Source organism: Neomonachus schauinslandi, chromosome 4 (assembly GCF_002201575.2).
Source record: "Neomonachus schauinslandi chromosome 4, ASM220157v2, whole genome shotgun sequence".
In the NCBI taxonomy this organism is placed as follows: Eukaryota; Metazoa; Chordata; class Mammalia; order Carnivora; family Phocidae; genus Neomonachus; species Neomonachus schauinslandi.
Window position 1 is genome coordinate 178,216,948 of NC_058406.1, and position 15,424 is coordinate 178,232,371.

The 15,424-nt window shown below is 42.3% G+C and overlaps 2 protein-coding genes across 6 annotated transcripts in view; one reads left to right on the plus strand and one right to left on the minus strand.

The window, feature by feature from the left end:
- The window catches only part of EFR3A (EFR3 homolog A), a 71,867-nt gene extending 63,440 nt beyond the window's left edge, over nt 1–8,427 (plus strand). For 4 of the 5 annotated variants that reach the window (XM_044914678.1, XM_044914677.1, XM_021688808.2 and 1 more), the window contains 3 exons: nt 901–1,004; nt 1,515–1,564; nt 5,911–8,427. In XM_044914678.1, coding sequence (XP_044770613.1) covers nt 901–1,004; nt 1,515–1,564; nt 5,911–6,016 — 260 coding nt within the window. In that variant the 3' untranslated portion in view covers nt 6,017–8,427. The remainder of the gene's footprint in view (nt 1–900; nt 1,005–1,514; nt 1,565–5,910) is intronic. The other variant, XM_021688806.2, reaches the window with a different exon arrangement.
- Nucleotides 8,428–12,240: 3,813 nt separating this feature from the next.
- OC90 (otoconin 90) overlaps nt 12,241–15,424 on the minus strand; it is a 29,693-nt gene continuing 26,509 nt past the window's right edge. The window contains exons 12-13 of the mRNA XM_021688713.2: nt 14,217–14,323; nt 12,241–12,680 (exon numbers count right to left, since the gene is read on the minus strand). Of these exons, the coding sequence (XP_021544388.2) occupies nt 12,241–12,680; nt 14,217–14,323 (547 nt within the window). The remainder of the gene's footprint in view (nt 12,681–14,216; nt 14,324–15,424) is intronic.

The window sequence follows — 15,424 nt, forward strand, 5'->3', positions numbered from 1 at the left end:
TACCCTGTTCTAGTGAACAACAGAGAGGTGATCATAATTCTCTGTTAGTCATTCAGAAGTGTATAAATTCTTCAATTATTTTAACCTGCCACAGTTTCAAAGGAAAAATCTGTAATAGCCTGTTTCCTTTCTACCTGCTATTTCTATTTCCACTTTTTAAAACTAGCTAATTGTAACCTACAGTTTGTCTACCTGAAAAGCAGCCTGGGTTAAAGAACGTAGAACACCGTGTATTTCATCCTGTGAAATTCTTGACCAGGAAAAAAAACAAAACAGCCTGAAGAATTGCTGGGGGGTTGCGGTAGACCATTAACAAGCCATAAATCAGGCCTATTTCCATATTCTTAAGCAGATGTAACAGGCATTTATTTATTTTACTGTCTCACAAACTTGGTCAGGCCACACATCATTTTAAGATAAAACATGTCTTTTCAAACTGGAAATAAATGCAAAAGTCTGAAACAATACGTTCCAAATGGCTGCTCTGTATTTCCGCTGTACCATTCAGTATCAAGTTCAGCAGACTTTTAATTTAGTATCTCATGTACCAAGGTATGAGTATTCATACAAGAATCATCTTTCAGGTGGGTTCTTGAGGTTGTTTGGCTTGCAGGAAGTTGTCATTCTCCTGCTTTTTTGGGAAGAGAGACAAAGGTGGTCTTTGAGAAAGGATCTTGTACTATGTAGCTTTAACCCTTAGATTAAAAAAATGTTTTGTATATCTGCTCTCTAGCCTTATAGACATTTCAGGGATGTTCAGTCTTTTGCTTTTTTCCTTTTAAAACTAGTCCTATAAATTACCTTTATTTTTGATTTATAGAGTGTTTGCTTTTATGGTCATGGCAAGGTTCTGTGAAAATCTGTAATCCCTTTAATGGGTCTTTGTAAACATTTATATAGATACCAGTGGAACGGAAGAACAGGAGAAGGAAAAGAGGCGTCTTGTGATAGAGAAATTCCAGAAAGCACCTTTTGAAGAAATAGCAGCACAGTGTGAATCCAAAGTAAGTGAACAAATAGTAAAGGGGATGTGGGAAGAGTTTGATTTTGTGGACATCTTCTTGGTCATTAGTTGGTAGGTTCCACGCTTCGTGCAGATCCACAGAACACACGGGAATGTATCAGGTGGGGACTGAAAACCCTGGTGGCCTGGCTGGGAGGCCTCGGTGATCTGTGTGTGTAGTACAAGTCGATGGAGAAGGCAGCTCCCGGACTGAATGTTGAGGATCATTGCTGCTGTGGTACTTCTTGTGTAGTGGGTTTCAGGGACTTGGCTATGGGTATTTGGTTTTATGTGTCTCTTGGTTTGTTTCTCCCAGTGAGCTAGGAAGTGGAAGAGAAACTTGACATTAAGTTCCAGGGGATGGGACAGAGGAAGCCAAAACATGGAAGCGCTCTGTACCATCAGCTTCGTGGTTGCACTTATGCTTTGTCCTTTAAATTGCATTTGCATTAGTACAGATGGATATTTGGGAAATAAATCCATTCTTAAACGTTTTTTTTTCTCCTTGTAGGCAAATTTGCTTCATGATAGACTTGCTCAAATACTGGAACTCACCATACGGTAAAGATTTTATTACTACAACAGTGATAGAATAACAACAAAATGGAAATTGTTAAACCCCCATGTCGATTTGTGGCTGATCATGTTGAAGTAATAGTGGTTTTCAGTTAGGGCAAACACAAGATCACAGAGGTGCCTCTGTCTTGGTGGTTATTCTGTTTGGACAGACCTTGATAGCATCGTTTCTGAGTGTCTCCTAGCTTTCCTTTTTAGATCATTCCTTCCTTCCACGTGGTCCGATAAGGAAATCTGGGTAATTTAGAAGACTCACATTCTAATGATATGTTTAACCAGGTAATTTCTCATATTTAACCATTTTCATTTGCAAAAAAATGCAGTTTTATATGGTTCAACCTCATGGTTCTTTCCAGGGCAAGACTGATTCTCCCTATGCAGATGGCTCACTTAATCATTAAACTTTCTTCAGTCATATCCCATTGCAGTCCTTTTGTAACTTTATGTCCCAAACATACGGCATCTAACATACTTGGACACGTGGTTACATGCTTGCGTCTGTTGGTGCTGAAGTAGGGAAGCACAAGACCGAGGGAGAGACAACAGCAGGTTCCCTCTAGGGAAAGTGTTTATGCACGTCCTTCTGTGACCTCAGTGTGGACGCTGGCCTTTGTCTGAGGTGGCACAGTGGAGGAGGCATAGTTCAAAGCTGTGCTTTTGGAGTTTTTTTTATACATCAGCTGTATGTTTTATATTTTTAACCTGATGAGCTAAGTCTGTTTTGCTTCAAGCACAGGATTCTATAAATAGGAGAGACAGGTACACGTTGTCGTCCACTTGCTTTTTTTTTTTTCTTTTTAAAGATTTTATTTATTTATTTGACAGAGAGAGACACAGCGAGAGAGGGAACACAAGCAGGGGGAGTGGGAGAGGGAGAAGCAGGCTTCCCGCCTAGCAGGGAGCCCGATGCGGGACTCGATCCCGGGACCCGGGGATCATGACCTGAGCTGAAGGCAGATGCTTAACGACTGAGCCACCCAGGTGCCCTTTTTTTAAATTTATTTGACAGAGACACAGCAAGAGAGGGAACACAAGCAGGGGGAGTGGGAGAGGGAGAAGCAGGCTTCCCGCAGAGCAGGGAGCCCGATGCGGGACTCGATCCCAGGACCCTGGGATCATGACCTGAGCTGAAGGCAGTCGCTTAACCAACTGAGCCACCCAGGCGCCCCCACTTGCTTTTTTAGTTCATTCTTTTTTCGGCTGTCCTGTGCAAGGCATGTTTTCATCAGTACACCTCTTATTCTAAGCATTTCCCCACCAAGCCTGCCACCCCCACTAAGCTAAGAATTACTCATTTAAAAAATTTCAGAACAGAAATTCAGACTATAATACACAATATGTGATATACCTTAGATTCAGAGAAAATTGATGGCTGTGGGCATTTACTTACTTGGTGCTGTTAATTATAATAGTTATGGTCTATTTTATAATGGATCTTATTCTGCATGTTTTCTATCTGTTATTTTTGCTAATTCTCACCACAGTCCTGAAAATATAGGTAGATGCTATTTTTTTTTTGCTTTCTAGGTAAAAACACTGAGGCTTTAGAGAAATAACTTGTTGTAGGTCATCCAGCTACTGAGTGGAAAAATAAAAATTCAAATCCATAACTGTTCTTAAAAGGAATGTTGCTAGGACCCACCATGTTACATTTAATCACACCGTCATGGCTATATGGATTGAATATTTTAGAATAAGGATTATGACTAATTCTCTTTTATCGGTACTCTAAAGCCTACTAATAGCATTTATTGAGCACTTACTACTAATAGTTATTATTTATTGAACACTTCTGCTTTTCTAGGCACTATACTAAGTACATTATTTCATTTAATGTTTATAACAGACCTTTAAAAAGGGTAGTGATTAATTTTACTTGGCAAGTATAGAAACAGAGGCACATAGAAGTTAGGTAACTCATCCAAGGTCACCTAGTTAGGAAGGAGGAGTTCTGGATAGCTTACATGATACAGAGCTTTTTGTTCTTGTTTGATATATTTCCTCTTGTTCATTTGCCTACACTCTAACCACCAGACAGACGAAAGGGTTTGTTTTCTCAAGAAAAGAAACCGAACAAACTCTTACACTTCAGTCTCCATTGTCCTTTCATTCCCTTTGGTCTTAGTGCAATAAAGAAAATGATAAGGAATCCAAAGAAGCAGGAAAATACAGTAAGGGGAGTAAGCAGCCCCACAGATGATCCAGTTATTGGAATTAGTAGACAAGGACCTAAAAATACACACACGTACATTAAAGAATTTAAAGGGAAATATACACATGTTTTAGGAGAGAAGAGGAAACTAAAAAAGAACCAGCTCATAATGCAAGAACAGAGTGATACAGTGCATGAAAGAATTTCATAGGATGAGCCTAACAGTATATTGGACATTATAGAAGAACGCTCTACCAGTGCTCACGGGAATATAAAATGTACAAACACTTTGTAAAATTTTAGCAGTTTCTTACAAAGTTAAACATATACCTGCTCTTAATCCTGTAATCCCATTTCTCAGTATTTATTTACCCAGAGAAATGAAAACTTACATTCACAGAAAGATACGTACATGAATGTCATAGCAGCATTTTTCATAATTACCAAATGTTCATCAATAGGAGAGTGGATAGACAATAGACAAATAGTGATATTCTTAATATAGTGAAATACTATTCAATAAAAAGGAACACATTTTTTTTTTTTCATTAAAAAAACATCTTGAGCAAAAGAAACCAGACATAAAAGAGTGTAGCTTGTATGGACCATTCTTACAGGCTGTATGTATAGACTGTATGAAATTCAGGAACAAGCAACACTAATCGTCAGCAATAGCGATCAGAACATGGTTGTTGGGTGTGGGGATATGGGAGTAGGGAGAAATTGACTAGGGACCGAAGGAACTTTTTTTGAATGACGAACATGTTCATTATCTTTATTGGGGTATGATCACATGAGTGTATATGTTTGTCAATTCTTGTCAAACAGTATACTTAAAACCTGTGCATTTCACTCTGAAAATTATCCCTCAGTAAAAAAGGGGGGGATATTACAACTATTGGAATGGTGATTGCAAAATAATTATTAGTTGCCAGAAATAGAATAATATATTAGGAAAATAGAAACAACTGAATAGCTTAAGAACAGTTTACAGTTAGACAGTTAATATGAAGTTAATATTTGTGCATACATTAAAGTCATTACTATATGAATGGTAATGAAAATGTATTCCCATAGATTCATAACTATAAAACACTAACAGACTGAAAGAACTAAATATGACTTATATAAAATAACTATAAATCTCTGAAATATGCATAGGAATACGTCATAAATGAAAACTCACACCTTGCTTTGAATAGAAAATTAGTATCTTAAAGACACCAGTTCTCTGCAGATGAATCTATAGTTTTAGTCAGAAGATATCATAAGTGGTTTTTTGGTAAGATTTTTAAGCATTTGGCAAAACAAAACCCAAAACACAGGGTTGAGACTCAAATAGTACAATTGTGGAAACGCATTAATATCATACAAAAAAATTAGTTTCCCATATTGATAAGAGAAAAACATCTGAGTACAAATATAGGCAGTGGACTCAAATAGACAATTTGTTTTAAAAGAAACAAAATGGGTACTTAATCTTTTGTAGATATCTTTGTGATATGTAGCACTAGTAGTAACCCAAAAATTAAAAATAAAAATAGGAATGAATCCCCTTTTGCCTGCCAGATTGGCAAAGACTTAAAAAAAAAAGAAGAAAAAGAGAACAAATATACTCCAGTGTTGAATGTATAAATTCCTAGTATTCTGGCAATATATATCAAAGTCAAATTTGAGTATGCTTTGATTAAGAAATTGTGTTTGTAAGACTGTAAACCTAGAGACAATCAGGATAAAATGATGTGTGTATAAGAGTAGACCTCTGAATATTATTTATAATACTGGAAAATGGAATAAATAAATACTGCATTTATCCACTGGATTAGATCAGATACCCTTACAGTGTATCCACATAATGAAATACCATACTGTCAGCAAAAAGGACAATATGTGTACATATGAAAGATTTTTCTGCTAGTGAAGCAGAGCAAGCTTACCAGAATGGTATAGTGTAATCCTATTATAAAAAATTACACACACACATACTCAAAAGAAAATGTCTGGTTCAGACTTAAGAACAGCTTGATAGCACTGTGATCTTTTGCCCCACATAGCCTTGTAGCTAGCCAGCAGCGACGCTGGGTGTCTCACTCAGCTGTTTGCATGCAGTTAGGAGAGTGTTCTGTGAAATGAACAGCTTTCCAGTGAACCTGTTGACCGTGCTTGTTCTCTCTTACAGCCCTCCTCCCAGTCCATCAGGAACACTGACCATTACTTCTGGGCATGCCCAGTACCAGTCCATCCCAGTCTATGAGATGAAGTTTCCAGATCTGTGTGTGTACTGAGTGGCTCATGAAGACCTCAGCGTAGGATCTAAAGCCGAAAAATGAAGGCCACGCTGAGTTTTCAGGGTTTACTTAATGTGTATTAACATAATGCTTGAGAATAACAGTGAGACTTCTCTTCAACCAAACGCTTGGCACACACCACATTAGAAATGGTGGAGCCATCCATGATTTAGAATACTTTAGAAGATGGATTTCTTTTGCAGTTCCTGTTGGCTTTTGAAGTTGGACATGTATCGATCTCCCATTCCACAGTTAAGCAGTATATTTTAAACTTTTCACAAACATGTAATTTTAAAACATATTATGCCTCCAGAGGGTTGAAGATGTATGAAGTGTCTACTGTATTTCTTAAACATCTGCACAACTGCTTAGAAATAGAATTGCTTTTGTGTTTGTTTATCTGCAAAAGCAAATACATACAAATATATTGCTAATCTTGGGGCTGCAAAACTGTTCTGTGGCTTATTGTCCCCACGTTTTAGATGTTGTGATCTATAACAACATGTGATAGGCATTCCTCAACTTGTTTATGGTAATAAGACATCTGTTGAGTAATAGTCCCAGAATATGACCAACCCTAAAATCGCCATACTTAAAAGTGTCTAGTTCTTGTAATACTGTGTTTTCTGCCAAGAGTTTGACCATTCTACTTGAGACAAGCTTAGAGCTTACTCTTGGCATACCAAACTGTGCAATATTTTTTTACATCATAAGATGTATTCGTTTACAAACTATACTTTGACATTATAGTAGTATTTTGCTGTGGCTCCATTAATGAAATCAGATCTATATTTAGTGTAGGAAAAAAAGACTTTTAAAACAGCTACTAGTTCACCTGTGAAGAGTATGTACATTTTGAGTTCTTTCAAAAGCACATTACTTACATTTTTATATTATGCATTGTTTAAAATCTTCATAGTCAGAAAATTCTCCAAATGGACTTTTAATTTGTAAGATTTGAACTGTTCAGTTGTATACATTTGTTGAGGATTTGGTGTATTACATTTGAAAAGAGTGCCTATGGCTTTAGCAATCAAGTGTGCTAAGGATCGTCATTGTGAGCTTCTGTTGATTTAAGTTACCAAGGTTACATGTGTACTCTACACATGTGCTCAGAGACCTGTAGTGTTTTCTTAAAATTATGTACATTTTAGTGAATTCCATCACACAGCAAAAATGAATGACTTTCTTTGCAAGTCTTATAAAATTCTCGTAGGACATTTTTATAGAATAACCTCTTTATAATTGTATTGCCTTTTCAGATTCAGTTTCTTTTTACAAAGAACAATATACATATCAAAAATTGTAGCTCAAAAACTAATTCAGTTTTTTTTTAAAGATTTTCATTGAATTTTATTTTATGACCACAGCAACAATCAAAACTGCACTAGAAACAAATTCTTAGCAATAACACTAATTCAGTTTTTATCTTTTGTTTTTGTTTGAAAACCTACAGTGAGAATGGCAGGTTTGAGTTTATGATTATTATGATTATTAGGCACCTGTACAAGAAACAGAAAGGTCAGGAAGTAACAAAAGAACAAGCATACCCCAGATTTTTTTAATAAATGAAGTACAGCATCTTGAAACATCTTGCAAAATAGCCTAGTCATTTAAACCCATAAAATGATACTCAGCCCTCCTGGGCAGTGTGTTAAATGTAGGTAAGCAAGACCTTGTTTCAGAATGATAGTGCAGGCGTTGAATGGCCTTCTTGTAGCTGTCACTGTAACTTTGCCTCTTGAGTGGGTAAAATGTGTCGTCATATAATAGGCCAAGTTTTCTGTTTTTTATTTCCCTTTTTTTCTTCTGTATTTTTAAAGAACTGTATTAATTTTTGTGCATTTAACAAAATCTCAGCAGGGGGACATGCAAAAAAACAATCATCATCCACTTGGATGTCATTTTATAGATTAACACTGTGTGCTTTTGTATGAAAAATATATATAATTGATGAGTATAAGTAAAGGAGATCTATATTCAATTGGACTCATGCAAACAAACTTTACAGAATTTCATGTTTCTCTGTGGTACAAGAAATGCATGTATTGCATGTAAAGGAAAACCATTTGAATTAATGTTGATCACACCTTTCTCTTGGTCTGTTTGTAAACTGTTGATGTGGGGTTTGCAGGGTTTTTTTTCTTGTTGTTGTTTTTAAATCACAGTAGACTTCTATATGTCCTAGATAACTGAACTGGTCTTGTTAATAATGATTCCCAAAAAATGGGTCTTTTCTTTGGTTTGTCCTTTCCAGGAGATTGCAGGACATCCTGCCAGGTAATGGGTGTGTGTTCCGTATTCTAGCCAGTTTGGAGACAGAAAGTTTAGGATTTGTTGAAGTTCACCATATGGCTATATTTTTGTAGATATTTAAAACTCTTAATAAACTGTTAATCATTCTCTTTTTGCTGCATACACTTGCTTTGTTTTTTTCCTTTACACTGAATAGCTAACATATAAACATTCCTTATATTTGTGTTGACTTTGTGCTTATAAAGAGTTCGACTGTCATTGGAATTCACCTGAATACACACACACACGCCCGTGCACACAACACAAACACCCCTTAATGCTTCTGAACTCATTATCTTTTAGAATAATACCACACTTTACCAGCAATTAACATTTCTCTTCCTCCTATCTGAACATGGAACTCATTTGTCTTATTCATGCCAATATATGTAATAAATGTAACAAGGTGAGTTTTTTTTGAAATGTAAAAATTCACTTTGCAATTCATATATAAGCAATAAAACAAAATCAAATTACTTCTGGATACATGGATATTTATAATTATTACATTTACTATATTAAGTTTATTTAATATTTTGCTTTAGTTAAAAATGAAGAGCTTGGGTAAAAAATCAGGTTGCCAGGTGGATGCATCCTCACTTCCATGGAAGGAGAATCAGAACCATAACTGCTGGTCACGGCGAGATGTGGTGAAGGCAGAGCGCGTAGTGTGAACTGGGAAAGTGCAGTTGCCTTCTCTGCTTCAGTTTTAATGTTTGCATCTCAACCCTCTCTCCTTGTATAACTTACACAAAGGATCTAAGAAAAAGAATAGTGGCTCTGGTTCCCTGTGCCACCCTGGTTTGCTTATTCCACCTCCAGGAAGCCGCGGTGTAGAAGGAGCGTCCATGTTACGTGCTGTGTCGCATGCTTTCTTTCCAGCCTTAACTGGTTGGACCCTGTCAGCTGTTCTGATAGATACTGATTTCAAGCACCAAGTTCACATGAGTGAAAAAGTAGAGCCAAGGTAGAACTTCAGGCGCCGCCTCCTACTCCTGCTATAAAATTTGCCAGTTAACTGCTCTTTGAGCCGCAGGCTCTGCTTTAAGAGAACTTGTGCTAAGACAGAGGCCGGCACGCAGGGGTTGTTCTGGGCTGCGATCCCAGCAGACCCCGCCAGGGCCTGAAACTGTGAATTGCAAGGAGAAAAGGCTCATTAAGAGGATTTTTGTGGGAATTGTCCATCACTGTAGGTGACTGGAGGTCCGTCCTGCTGGACGTGGGTGGCCTGTTGGCAGCAACCCTCCCCCCATTTCAGGATTGTGTGTGCTTGAGAGCTGAGTAGTTTCCCAGGGTGCCCCATGCTTCCTCCTCAGAGAAGTCTTGTGTCAACGCACGAAGAAGGGAAGTTCGAAGGCAGACGTTGTCAGATCCCACCTCTCTGAACAAGGCAGGTCGAAGCCCATGTGCAGCTGGTTCACACAGCAGTGTGTGGAGTAAGAGGTAGGTGTTGGATGATGTTGAGTCAGGTCAACAGTGTCCAGCAGAGCACCATCTAGTTTGGCATTTAAGGACGAGACTAAAGCTAGGAGCATCAGATTGACAATTTCCAGACTTCCCCCATCTTGCTTAATGAGTCGAGGGATTTTTAAAGATGGGAGATTTTAGGACATGTTTCCATGCTGATAAGATTGATACAGAAGAAGAGAATAAATTGGTTAAAGAAGGAAATATTGGGATGCCTGGGTGGCTCCATCATTTAAGTGTCGACTCTTGATTTCAGCTCAGGTCATGAGATCAAGCTCTGCATCTGGGCGTAGAGCCTGCTTAAGATTCTCCCTTTCCCTCTGTCCCCTCCGCTCCCCCGTAACCCGCGTGCGCTTTCTGTCTCTAAAAAAGAAAAAGGAATTACTTAAAGGAATCCAACCCGAGAAGGCAATAGAGCATTCATTATACACAGAGCCTAGTTGGAGGGATTGACCTTTGATCTGAATAAGGAACACTTAACTTCATTGTAACAAGACGGAAGAGAGAGACTGCAGGTAATTTTGTAGCTTTGGCAGCAGGAAGATGAGGGCATTCCCATTGGAAACCTTCAGTTTTCTCAGTGGAATACTAGCTGAGACCATTGTTGCCAGACAATTCATGTGTCTGTGCATGTCATGTGAGCATGCAGACACCAACAGCCTTTATTCTGGACTATCTTCTCAATGTATTCTAGCAAACAGACTCTAGGAAGGTAGGGATGCCCACCCTTGGGAGCCAAGGGCAGGCCTTACTGTTCTGTATAAAGATGATGTGTTTCAGGCGCCCGGGTGGCTCAGTCCATTAAGCGGCCAAATCTTGATCTCGGCTCGGGGCTTGAACTCACGACTGGGACTGCCGGTGGGAGTGGACCGTTGGGACCTCGCTTCGGGCTGAAGGAGGGAGGAGCCAGCCAGCCATGTGCTAGTTGCAGCCAGTGCCCCCTCTGCCACTGGATGCCCGCTGGCTGACTGAAGCACCTGAAGGCTTTCTCTGCCATGGAGCCTGCTTTGTTCCCGTGTGCAGCAGGCCAGAAGGAGATGTCACCCTCCCCGGGAGTAAAGGCTGATGTGACAGAGGCTGATGTCCCCACCTCTCTCCTCTCTCGGTGTGTAGGGTATTCTAGTTGTAACTGGCTTGGTAACGCATCCTTCACTGGCTACCTTTCCTGCCCTATTTCTTCGGCCTCCACGCAGGCTTTCCCTCACTTGCCAACTAAACTTGCTCTCGAGTTCTTGTCAGAGGGGTCACTTCTGGGAGAACCCAGCTTTGGTGGTTAGTTAAGGTCACCAGGTGAAAAAGGTACCAATGTGTTGGATTCACCAAAAGGTGCTCATCACGGGACGCCTAGGTGGCTCAATTGGTTAAGCGTCTGCCTTCGGCTGAGGTCATGATCCCAGGGTCTTGGGATGGAGTCCCGCATCGGGTTCCCTGCTCAGCGGGGAGTCTGCTTCTCCCTCTCCCTCCCCACCTGCTCGCTCTCTCTCGCTGTCTATCTCAAATAAAAAGTCTTTAAAAAAAAAAAAAAGGTGCTCATCACATGAATCCCTTGGAAGGCAAGGAAGGAAGGATGTCTGCTCTTGGCTTGGCACCACTACCTTTTAATTTCTTAACTTGTTGCCAACTTCAGAATATTTTCCTACCATGAGAAGGTCAGCAACACTGAACTCTAGCGGTTCTGCTTTCCTGTCTGAGGAGCAGGCAGGGACTCTTACCATCTCACTACCAGACACGTGATTTATGGGGATTGAGAACCAAGGATGTGATGTGAACCAAGGACTTCGTGTTCCTATCGAATATGGAGGGAGGTTCTCGTAACACACTACCTTCTGCCTGGTAACACGGGAGAATCTCTAAAGGGTTGGTGAGTGATAGAAGGATGGATATAATTTCAAGTTTCTACAATTACCGTGATATTAATCTGCCTCTGTCAGCATGGGCATTTAAACCCCCAAAACTTCCAGCCACTGGAATAAACCGTATTTAAAAAAAAAAAAAAGTTGGGTCCTCGACTTTTTTTTTTTTTTTTTAATACGGTTTATTCCAGTGGCTGGAAGTTTTGGGACCTTCTTCGTGGTGGTGGTGGCCGTGGCATATGGACACTCAGAATAACTTGAATGGCAGGTGTGTTTTTAGGGGCACATACCAGAAAAGCTGTCGTTTTAGTCCTTGGCACATATCCTCGGGTTACTGGTGTCCCACAGGTAATCCCCTAAGATTGATTAGATATATACCCCCCTTTTTTCTCTAATAGAAGGTAAAGTAGCTTTGAGTGATGAGGGAGTGGAGATAATTTTTGGCTCCATGGCGCTGTCATCTTACGTTTGGCATTTACTCATGCACTAGTATCTACAGCATTTCTTCAAAACAAGACCAAAACGAACACTGATTGGAGTTTTTATTGAGCTCCCAGGGTGCACTGAAGGAAGTATAGAACACATTCCCATGCGAGCTGACAAGCATCACAATGCAAGGGGCTCGCCAGCTCTTTTCCCTTTGAGCCTGTGCTGAGGACGGGAGGACAGAGATGGAGGCGCAAAGAGAGGACAGCAATGGGAGGAACCTATTGTGGGGGGGCGCTTGTTGCTTTCTCCAGGGGTCTCTCTGGGGCCATGTTGTCGCCTAGTCCCCACAGGACCCAGTGACTTCCCCAGAAATCTTCTGGTTCTTCTGCGGCCCTCTGTGTGGGACATGGCCTCCTCGCTGTCCTCCTCAGAGCTGGAGCCAGGGGAGGAAGCCGCAGGGCCCCCGGGCATGCTGTCCTCGCAGGACAGCTGGTGGCCCTGGCACTCATGTGCGCCCGATGACTTGAGGCTTTGGTTAAAGAAGGCAGAGGCCACGCACTCTGCCACCGTCTGGTCACAGGCACAAAGCAGCTTCGCGCACAGGCTCTGCCCCACACCTTAGAGGGCAAGAACAGAGTGGCAGACGTGTGACGTAGGGTGGCATGTGGCCAGCCTGCCTGCCCCTTCAGCCCTGCCCCCCCACCCACCATCTTGGAGCCTCGCAACGTCCAGCATCCGTGATCTCCCTGCTGGGAATATTCTCACTTTCTCCTGGTGAGCTCATACCTGTTGTTCAAGACTCCCCTTGGCACCCCCTCCTCCAGAAAAGCTTCCCTGAGCCCCCAGGGTAAAGGGAATAGCTCCCCGTGGGCTCCCATCAGATCCCACCTGTGGCTCCTTCTGCCCCAGCAGGTTGTGTGTTAATGACACTGCGCATGAATCAACTGTGTCTGTGTTTACCTTTCCCTCTCGCTGCATGGAGAACCTTGCTGGCAGAGCCCATGTGTTCAAGCACCTAAGTCAGTCCTTGACCCCTATTTCCTGAGTTGGCACTCGGAAAATATTTTTTGGACAGAACTGTTAAATATCTTACTTCCTTACTTCTCTGGGCCAGACCTTCCCCCTTTGTCAGATGGAAGTAGTTCTGGTGCAGTCTATTTTAACATTGCCAGATAAAATATGGGATGCCTGGTTAAATGTGAATTTCAGATCAATATGTTCATATAAGTATATCCATTTGGGGCATACTTATACTCCCCGCCTCACCTGGCACCGCAGCCGTCCCCCACCCCCACTTTCTGTTCTTACACTGCCAGGAGTTCCCCAAATGCCACGATTTTCCTCTTTTCACTTCTGTTGGAACATCCACACCCAGCGTGGCCATCTGGGAACCTGACAACCTCTTCTAAGATCCCTCCTCACCATCATTCTGACTCTGCTCAGTTCTCCCGCCGCCGCGTCCTGCTCTGGGGGCTCAGACCCCCTCCGCAGCTCCCGGAGCCTCTGCACTCCGGTGAGCACCTTCCACCCGGGATGAGAGCAGTCACCTGCCCGACTGTCTGTCCTCCAGGCTGTGGGGGACTTGGGGCAGGGATCGTGCCTGTTCAGTGCCTTCCTAGTTCCCAGGAAAGGCGTGTGGGATAGATGAGTGAGTGAGTGAGTGCGGGAGTGGCACGGGGCTCCCGGACGTGACAGGTGCACGTGGTCCTGCACGCAAGGAGGCAGGGAGGTCCCTGCGCTGCTGAGCGAGGGCAGAGTCCAGGCCCCACTCCTGCTCCCACCACCAACTTCTTTCTACAGTGTGACCTCGGCCTCGGCCGCCTCCTCCGTCAAGGGAGGACTCGGGGGCCTTCGCACAGGATGGTTGGAAGGATTAACTCTGTTAGTCCATCTTGAGAGCTTTGGCCGGCACGTGGCAGGCACTCCATAAGCATGGGCTCTGTTGTTCCTGGTCTGCTCCTACCCAGCTCTGACTTTCGGCAGCTGACTTAGCCTCTTGAACTTCCGTGCCCTCAGCAGGATCAGGGAGTAAGTGTGCCCCACGGTTAAGAAAAGTATTAAATCACATTATAGACGAAAACGTGGTTGGGAAAGCATCGGGAGGCCTGACCTGAGTGAAGGCATAGCTCACTGAACAGGCCCACAGCACTTACACTTGGCTGTACCGTCCGCACACTCCACTGGTGACCGAGGAAGCCTCTCAAGCAGGCAGCCCAGTTTCCTCACCTGCTCCAGGCAGCAGTGGTGGGAAAAACAGCACCTAAGACCGAGGAAAACCCAGCTGAGTCAGGAATTCCTACAAGGACTGCTTCTCCCACAATCCCTACAGAGAAGCCAAGCCCTCCTTTCCAGTGCACATCGGACCACCATGTATGGTTGTTTAGGTTGTGCACTGCACAAAGATGCCACATCTAAAACTGTCAGTCACACTGTATATATATTATTATTTACAAAAAAATCTTTTTTTGTATTCTTATAATCACTTTGTTTTCTGCAAAGATAATCATTTGTATATTTATGCCAGTAATTTTCCAACAGATGGAACTAGTCTTGAGGAAGGGGTGCCATTTTTCGTTTACATAAAGGTACCATCAGGACTAGCAGTGACCCCACTCCCTCCAACATTTTACCTAATAGAACAGTTAATCTCACATCCATAGGGCACCCCTTTGGACCCCAGCCTTGAAAGAGGGCAGAGTATTGATCTTGAGCATAAATAAAGAACAACATCTGGCAAAGCGTCCAGCATGGAGCAAGACCTCAGTAACCATATGGGAATGAATTGGTGTCTAGACAACCCCCCAGTAGGGCCTGATAAAGCCTCACAGTCTCCAGGTCCCCCAGCCACATGGACATCCAGAGGAATCTTGTGACGGCTCCAGCCCAGAGGAGCTCCCACTCTCCCAAAATCTTCCCATCACCACTCACTCACCCCATCCTCAAATAGTTCTTACATGGCGTCAGAGGCCACAGCCAGAGCAGGGCTCCGTCATGGCTGGATGCCTTTCTGTAGAGCCTGTGCTGAGCCAAGTATCAGCTTCCCATGTTGCCAGCAATGGGGGGGAGCACCACCACTGTGCCTGGCACAGTGGCCAATGGCTGGAGGTCTGTGTCAGTTACAAATGGCAGTCCCACTCAGTTGTCTTCATGGCTGAGCCACACACTCTTGGTGCGTGCACCTGCCTGGGGCAGGTGGTGGTGGAAAGCTCATATCATAGTTAAAATCTAAAGTCAGTGAATAAATCAGAAATCACCTATGATCAAAATACCATTAGAAGTCACTCAAATTGCCCAGAATGTAAAGTATACATAGTTTTGAGAAGACACCCTTGCAGAAGATGAGATCAACTTGAGTAACTCT